Source organism: Cervus elaphus, chromosome 18 (genome assembly GCF_910594005.1).
Source record: "Cervus elaphus chromosome 18, mCerEla1.1, whole genome shotgun sequence".
In the NCBI taxonomy this organism is placed as follows: domain Eukaryota; kingdom Metazoa; phylum Chordata; class Mammalia; order Artiodactyla; family Cervidae; genus Cervus; species Cervus elaphus.
The window spans coordinates 35,863,579-35,873,084 of NC_057832.1; the positions used below are offsets into that span (position 1 = coordinate 35,863,579).

A 9,506-nucleotide genomic window follows, 5' to 3' on the forward strand; every position below is an offset into this window, starting at 1 on the left:
CTAATCATATTTCTCCCTGTAGGAAAAATTAAAAGAGAATTACATTCTAACTAAATGCCTGATGTTAGCTTTTTTTTGGGTCAAACTTTTGTGTGTTTTGTGATCCCAAACATAATTTTCAACCACAGTGTACTATTTTAAAAACCCTTATGGAGTTAGATACCAACCAGTCGGGTAATTAATGTGACAGTTTAAATCTATCAAAGACAATTTTTATCCTAGTAATTTTTCAATTTACTTTCATTTTATTGAAGGGAATATTCAACATTCTTTTATTCGACAGCTATTTAGGGAGGACTGAGTGTTAAGCTCTGTTCCAGACACTGGGAACACAATGGTAAACCGCGTATTCGGGAGTTTACATGAATATGTAATATATGAGGGTAGGGACAAGTATTACTTTTAGCAAGGTAATGGAATTCAGCTAGGTCTTTCAGTAAAATTTGGTAGACCTCTTACGGAGCAATAAAGAGCTTTTTTCAGAAAAACAAAGCAAACAAAAAAAGACAAATTCACTGATTTTTTTTTACTTCTGTGAATTAGCTTGGCGCAAACAGAGACAGTGGAAGAGGGCTAAGACTAACTCTTCACTTGTAAGAAGCGGTTCATTTAGAACTGCCATCTCATCCAAACGGGTAGTTTCACCTGGAGTTATTAAAAAAAAAAAAAAAAGGCAAGTAATCACCTATTAATTACAAACTCTACAAACTATTATTATTCTTAATTTTTCACCTTTTAATTATATTATTTGTTTTATTCTGACCAAAAAAAAAAAAAAAAAATCAAGGCTTCAGCTGAATGATGGCCAAACTGCCAACATTTAGCTCTGACGGTGAATTTTCTGAGGGGAGGTTTCAGGTCAGATGCAACTTCAGCACCAGAACTAGCATGTGCCTACCACACAGTAGGGGTATGTACGTTTGGTAACCAAAGTGACCCACAAAAAGTAATCTTCAGTACAAGATACTACCAAAGCTGTTTAAACCCTGTACTAAACAAGAGCTTTTCCTCTTTAGAACTTACCATGGGTTGGTTAAAAATAAAAGATTTCTTTTGCCACAAATATTTCATAATATGTACACACAAATGACTATGAACCCCCAAATAAGCAACCTTTTCCAAAATATTTTTCGGAACTTCCCTTTCAGAATTCTTTGGAATCAGTTTACCAACCACACAAGAATTATCCTCATCACTAGCTGCCAAGACATGCTGTCAGTATTTTTTTTTCCTTTCCCTTCTTTCAGTCCAATCCCTGACTCCCCTGTAATTGTACCAATAGCCAGAGGACACCCTCTTTTCTCCTGGGATCCACCCACCCACTGAGAAGCCTGTGAGCCATAAAGCTAGACGGCGCCTAGGGTTTGAATTCATGTAAGTGCAAAGCATAAAGAGAAAAAAAATTATATATTAACCACTAATATTTGTATAACGATTGACAGTTTACAAAGAGTTCTACTCTACCATTTATTCAATTTTCACAACAGTATGAGAGTAACTAAGAAGGTGACATCATCTCTGTTTTACACAGAAGGAAACTAAGAAAGTTCAAACAACTTCCGCAGTGTCACATCATAAATAAATCATGAAGTTAAGACTTATCCCTGTAATGCTTAACATATAGGTCATATTTGGGTAGCCTCACTTACTGAGGTAGCTAATAGACAAAGTATGCAACACCATGACTCCAACCTATTATTCAAATTTTAATCATTTTTAATATGATAAAACAGAGCTGTCCACTTGATTCAAAAATGTTAAGTCAATGTTAAAGTACCACCAATTGAGGGGGCACTTGGTCTCTGAAACCACAAAATTTCAAAACACAGTTAAAAAAGTTACAGCCTTGAACCTCACACAGGAATGCCATAAAGTCACAGCTTTGCCATCAAACAGCTAGTTAGTGAGTGGCCAGCATCAGAAACTCTCAACCATGATAGAACCCATTTTCTTCCTCTTCCAGAAGCTCATGCTCTCTGCTTTTCCACTATTAGTCAGCTAACAGAGCTTAAGTGATCCCACCTGAAACAATCTAGTTCAAACATCCTCTCATAGCCGTTTTTCCTCTCTTTAAGGATACTCTATTCCATAGATAAACTAGAAAAGACACTGAACATAAACATAAGCACATCTAACAATGTGATGATTAAGAGATAAAGCACCTTTTACAATCTGCAAAACTCTATGTATGTGCTGCTAGTTACTGCACACAGAAATGAAGAGCCATTTCTGAAGTGGCCTTACTATTCACAAACCAATGCCTTGTTATCTTTTAAACTACAAACATCTGTACTCAGTTCTTCCAAATTTAATTCCATGTTTCCTCAAAATAATTTCATAAACTTGTGGCAATTAGTGCAAAACTTTTAAACACAGTGGACTAGTTAAGAAACTATTTTATATCAATTTTTGTGAAAGTGAAAGTGTTAGTCACTCAGTTGTGTCCGACTCTCTGCGACCCCATAGACTATAGCCCGCCAGGCTTCTCTGTCCATGGAATTCTCCAGGCAAGAATACTGGAGTGGGTTGCCATTCCCTTCTCCAAGGGATCTTTCCAACCCAGGGATCAAACCCAGATTTCCCACACTGCAGGCAGATTCTTAACCATTTGAGCCACCAGGGAAGCCCAATTTTTGTGAAACAGTGGTCAAAAAAAACTTTGGAACAATCCATCTGAACATTAGTATCTCCAAACCCAGGACATCCAAGGATGGTTATAGAAATCTAAAACCTCTTTTTTAATATTCTGAAATGCCAAATGGAAAAGCAAAACTTACCTAATATAAAGTTATAGGGTTTAACTAAAAAAATTCAAACATATTTGCTTTGGTTTGCTGTTCTATCAATGAGTTAGCTATCTGCTAATCAGAAGTGATGAAAAATGGGCATATGTGTGCTACAATAATAAAATATAATGGAAATAAATATGAAGTAAGAATAATTTATGTATAAGCTCTCTGAAAATCTGGAATCAATGGGACAAAAAAATGAAACATAGGTCCTTCAAGAATTCTTGAGAAATGGCTGACAATATTCAACTTGGTTTGTCAGAAGATCCTAAACAAACTCGTATGTAGAGTGACAAGGTGACCTCATTCTAGACAGTGATGTCCTTATACTTCCCTTGTAAAATCTCTTTCCCACCTCTTAACATCCTTTGAATGTCAATGGGCCTATGGTTCTTGTTCTGGTTAGTAGCCTTTAAAATGTCATTAATTAATAAAGAAACAGATCACATCACTTAAGGAATAATTCAACCCAAGTGTATGTCTCTGAACAAATATATTAATCAACAAAATCAAGTCATAATTTTTTCTTAAGCACTTACTATGAGCAGGGTGGGTGTGTGTGTGGGTGTGTGTGGGTGTGTGTGGGTGTGGGTGTGGGTGTGTGTGTGTGTGTGTGTGAGATCTCCCCTGATGCACAACTCATCACATCTCAGGGTTTCCCAAAGCAAAATACAACAAATTCTTTTAAGTCTTTATATTAAGTCAGGGTTCTCCAGAGAAACAGAACCAACAGAAATTTTTTTTTTTAAGAGATTTATTATGAGGGACTGGCTCACAATCTTACAGAAGCTGAGAAGTCCCACCATCTGCCGTCTGCAAGCTGGAAGAACAGGAGAGCCAGTGGTGTAATTCAGCCCACAGGCCTGAAAATCAGGGAAGCTGACGGTATAAATCATGGCCCAAGGGTAAAAGATGAAATGACACTCAAACAATGAAGCAGAAAAAAAGGGGCAAATTCCTTCTTCCCATTGTCTTCCTCAGGCCCTCAAGAGACTGGACAGTGCCCACCCACACTGGGGAGAGCAATCTACTGTAAGGAGTCCACCACTTCAAATGCTAATCTTGAAAAAAAAAACAAATGCTAATCTTGTCCTCATCCAGTTACACCCTCACCACTATATCCGGAAATAATGTTTAATGTGACACTCCAGGGCTGGTCGACACATAAAACTATCACAGTCTGTATGCAATATGACACAAATTCTAACACCTTCTCTGAGAGTAAATCACCTATCAAAAGCTATAAGAAGTCCTATTTAATTTCCCATAGGCAAATCTTCCAAACATATTTGAACCACAAAATTGTACTCCCTTAACAACTATTAACCTGGGACTTCTAAAGGGGCAGCAGCTTATGCCGTACCCATTTGGACATATTTGTTAACCACAAAATCAAAAATTAGCACTAATATACCCCAAAAAAATCAATAAATCTGTATGGAACTTACTTAGCACACCTGTAAGTAACATTTACTAATGCCCTATATTTACACACAACCCAAACAACTACTAAGTTTAAATAACTACAATTTTTATTCACTATTTTTAAAAGCATGCAGGTCAACAGACTGCTGATTGGTTCTTATTCAAAGACAGCCTCCAGAGTATGCCATGGCACTGGACCAAATTCAGCATATTTTACTACATCTTCTATACCTCTGGTTCTCTGTAATAATACTCAGAAATAATATCCCCCATCGCTTTTAAAAGTGTGTTTAATGAAAATTCACTAATAAATATTTCATTCAAGTGTTGTGAAAAGTCAGATTAACTGAAAAAAATTCTCAGGTAAACTACTCACTTACCCATACCCTAAGTCTGATATGTTGAAATTCACTATTTTAAAAAGAGTGGCACTTCCCAGGTGGTGCTAACAATGCAGGTAGACAGAAGAGATGGGAGTTCAATTCCTGGTTAGGGAAGATCCCCTGGAGGAGGGCATGGCAACCCACTCCAGGATTCCTGTCTGGAGAATCCCCATGGACAGAGGACCCCAACGGGCTACAGTCCATGGGGTCGCAGAGTTGGACACGACTGAAGCGACTTAGCACACACACAGAGGATAAGTAAGTGAGCATTAAACAAATAATTTTCAAGTATAGTATTTACAAATTATTGGACAAATGTTCTAGGAAGAACAATAAAATTAAGAAGTCCTGAAAAAAAGGTTAAATGGACATTAAGTGGGAAAAAAAAATCCTCTCATCCATATAAGGAAATGCAAAGGACACAAATACACAAATACACCTAGTGAGTCTTCTAAATACTTCAATAGTATTTAGAATGAAAACAAAGCAAAGTCAAAAAACTTAAATTGAGAACTATGTTAATAACTTCTCTTTACATTAAAAAAAGAAAAAACAGCATGATGATCTACTTTCAATTCACACTAATCTATCATATCTCACAGGTTTCTTTTTGTTGTTGTTTTTTTATTTTTATTAGTTGGAGGCTAATTACTTTACAATATTGTAGTGGTTTTTGTCATACATTGACATGAATCAGCCATGGATTTACATGTGTTCCCCATCCCGATCCCCCCTCCCACCTCCCTCTTCTCACAGGTTTCTAAGTTCAGTGTATACAAATGAATTTGCTCAACTGGAGAAAATTTCCTTTCAGCTTAATTTAATGTAGCCCTTAATTGATCACTTGCATGGTTTCTCACTTCTGCAAAGGTTTCAAAGACCTAGTCTGACAAAATGCAAAAGTGAAAAGTTTCACATGAATGTTTATTATTCTCATTTGACATGAATGTTACATTAAGTAGGTATATTTTTTACATCCCCACTTCAGTTTAAAAAAAAAAAAAACAAACTCAAAACAGTGTACTGATGATTATGAGCTACAAAAAAAAAGATTAATGATGCATTCCATACTGAGCCACAGAAACAACAAACAATTTGGAATGAGTTTCTAGGTATGATTACTGACTCAACCAGTTGTTTTAAGCAAGCTATTTTAATTATCAACCTCAGTCTTCTTATCTGGCTAATGGGGCTATCACCTGCCCCAGTGCTGTGATATGAAAGAACTGAGCAGACTGTACGATTCTCCACTTTCTGAGCACAGCATATGCTCACTGAACAGAGCTCATCATTACACATTTTGAGATCTCACATAAAACAAGTCACAGCCCCCAAACATGCTGATATCTAAGTTAGCACAAAGAGAAGCAATAAGAAGAAATCCCACACTACAATTTTAGTAAATCAATACTGAATATCATTTTACCTCCAAAATATTTCAAAACAAGACTATTTCTGAATGTGGTCCAAAAAAACCTTAGGTCAAGCAAAAAAGTCTTTCTCGAGTAATAATAATTTTCAGTTTATCTACTACAATATTCAGACAAAGAAGCAGTACGGTTTAAAACCTATGAAGAGAGCTGAAAATTACTCAGAGGGAGCAAAATGGTCAGAGTTCTGTACCTAGTCAGGAGATGGGATTCCAGTTTCGCCTCTGCCACTAATAGCTGTTTGGCCTTGGACAAGTATCTGGGCTTCAGTTTTCTAATCTATAAAATGATTACTCACAAACATAGATAAGACCCAAGTAGCATTTAATCTGGGCCTTACTTTGGACAGGCAATCCAGGGTAGTTGTTAACAATGGACTCAGCAGAGATAGCCGAGGTTGGAACCCTGGCTCTGACTCTTAAAAGCCAAGTGCAGCACACACACACACATACACACACATACACGTACATACATACACACACACGTACATACATACACACACGTACACACACGTACACACATACACACACGTACATACACACACGTACATACACACGTACATACATACACACAGGTACATACACATACATACATACACACACGTACATACATACACACGTACATACATATACACACGTACATACACACACGTACGTACACACACGTACGTACACACACGTACATACACACACGTACATACATACACACACACGTACATACACACACACACACACAGCACTGAAGCACATCTAACTACAATGACTTACTATTGAAATTATCTCACTGAAACATGAAATTATTTTAAAATAGAGAAGTTAAGGGGAATTCCCAGGTGGCCTCGTGGTTAGGATTTCAGGCTTTCACTGCCCACGGACCAGGTTCAATCCCAGGTCAGAGAACTGAGATCCTACAAGCCATGTAGCATGGCCAAAAAATAATTTAAACAATACAACACAGATGCTTAGGAAGTTCAGTCTTCCCTAGTTTACTAGTAGGCACTGAATTCATGTGAAAGCATTACAACTCTTCAATGGCTGCTAACCTAAGCCAAATTTAACCAAAAGATCATCTCATAAAATACTGTATATTATCAACAGCACTGAAAAATTATAAGGCTAATAATCTTTCCCACAAAATATCACACTAAAGGTAAAAATGAAACTTCTGATACTTATCTTTTTTTCCTAACCTAATACTGCTAATGACAACAGAAGCTTATGATGTACCATAATGTCTGGGAATAAAATTAACTACTGGACTGAAAAAAAAAATTGCGGTATATAGAAATACAGAATGAACTACAAACTACTAGAAATAAGTAGTTCATGAGCTAAAATCAACCAATAAGGATTTACCAGGCACATCATATGCCAGGCTCTGTACACATTATCAAGTACAAATATCAAAGTATGAAGTTCCTCAGAGTCAATAAAGTAGGACAGGTAAGTACTCTATTACCACGTTTTCACACAACAAAAGCCACTCATCTACAAACATTTCTATCAGTCCAAGTAGGAATACTTCCCATTGCCCATTAAAATTTCTTCCTATCCTTAGTTCAGCCCACAAAGATGCCCAAACTAGTCCCTGACAGCTGACACTGGAATCTTCACAGGACTTCAAGTGAGTAGCTTCTAAGACACTTCCTCAAATCCACACGCCTCAGAATTTATCTTCAATGACACCCAAGAGCATACACCACAATACCTAACTGTGTGAGGTCAAGTACCTAGTTACATCAATTTTGTTCTTCCCCTTAAAGTACTGCTACAGAAGGCAAACTCTGCTTCTTCAAAAAGTCTGCTTTTTGCAATGGACATCAGACAACAGAAAAGGGAAACTGATTGGCTAGTCACAGTTGCCCTACTTCCATTTCAGGACCAAGGTGGGGTGGGGGGATCTGTTCCACTGAAAGTACCACAGGAGCCTTAAGCAAATCAAGAGGACAGATGCTAAACTCAACTTTCCGATTCCCACGATTTAAGCGAAACGTGAGAGGTGAGCGATAGGGGGTTAATGTAACCGGGCTACCCAAGTGTCCCCTCAGACAAAGAGGTCCTCTTCACGAAGTAGTCAAGGTGGAGGGGGGAAAGAAGCCAGACTGGCCGAGTGACAAACCCAGGATGCTGACCGAGTTGGGAAGTGGAGGGCCCTAGAGGCCAGGGACCCGAGAAGGGAGGCACCTCGGGCAAACCGTAGGGGAACAAGAAACAGCAAAGAGACCGACGCTGCCACACAGCAACGCGTAAGGGGACGCCACGAAGGGAGCGGCGCGTTAGGAGGCACAGCGACAGCAGGAGGGAGACCAGTGCCAGGGGCGACGGGCAAGTGGCAACCGCGAAACCAGAGGCACAGGCAAGCTGGAGGTGGTGGGACTGTTGAGTCAGCACCGATCCTATTCAAGGGGCACTTGTAGGATCCCCGCTGCTGCTCGACCCCGGGGGCCCGCTACCAAAGGTCCGGCCCGCCAGCGGCTGAAATGATGCTATCTGACCGGCCAGCGCCGGCCCCTTCCCCATTTCACAGGTAAACACTGGCCGCCGTCGCCGCTTACCTCTGTTAACATTATTACACCCCGGGGAAGTGAGCTCCTCCCTAGCCTCGCCGCATGGCAACAGCCGTAGCAGCAGCGAAAACTGCCTGAGCCGCCGCCAACGGCGGCAACAGCTCCTTCAGTCCTCTCCCGGGCGGCGGCTTTACTCGGCTTCGCTGGCTTCCCCCCGGCCCGGCTGCTCGCGACGGACGCGCCGCCATCTTGGAAGAGCGACGTCCGCGTCTCCCTGCGACGTGCGCTCCCATTGGCGGGCGCAGGGGCCGCCGGCGTCTCGTGACTGTCGCCATAGCGCCGGCTCGCGGGGAAACGGAGGCGGGCGGCCGGAGACCAGCTCGGCGCTAGCGGCCAGGGGCCCGGGGCAGGGCGCACTGGCTGACTTGGGACCGTCGGGAGGGCAGACAGGCCCCAGGGAGGGACCGGCCCGGGAGCTGGCGCGAGCGCCCGAGGCGACCGCTTATCTTCGGCCGCACGCCGGGGTCGGTCGGCCCTGGGGTGGAGCGACGGAGGCCGAGGCTTCGACTGATTGCGCGGCGGACCTCGCGCGTCTCGGGGATAAGGAGGCAGATGTCCAGGAGAAAAACTTCCCTCTCGCATTTCTCTGGCTCTGGGGCGATCTAAGAGCAGCCGGGGGATGTCGTCTTTCTCCACTGTGGCTTAAATACGATCTGAAACTGCTCCCTGCTCAGTCCCTCTCCTAAACTTTGCCAGAAACTTTCCTTTGTCCTTACCAATCCTCAGCGAGTTCTCTACTGGGGTGCGCGACGGGTGGTGGAAGCGATACAGGCATATCAGCTTTACCCATATCGTAGCAGTTAAGACTGCCGCTGATTCGATGATTGGCCAGCACCTGTATAACAATGAGGACTTGGTTTTGCCCCTCGTGAGAAATTTCTTTAAAAAATCAAAGCCAGTTTTGCTTTTTAAC

General features: G+C 41.1%; 1 protein-coding gene across 2 annotated transcripts in view; it reads right to left on the reverse strand.

The window, feature by feature from the left end:
- SNX13 (sorting nexin 13) overlaps positions 1–8,810 on the reverse strand; it is a 148,433-nt gene extending 139,623 nt beyond the window's left edge. Inside the window, exon 1 of one of the 2 annotated variants that reach the window (XM_043871688.1) lies at positions 8,582–8,810. In XM_043871688.1, coding sequence (XP_043727623.1) covers positions 8,582–8,593 — 12 coding nt within the window. In that variant the 5' untranslated portion in view covers positions 8,594–8,810. The remainder of the gene's footprint in view (positions 1–8,581) is intronic. The other variant, XM_043871689.1, reaches the window with a different exon arrangement.
- Positions 8,811–9,506: the final 696 nt, after the last annotated feature.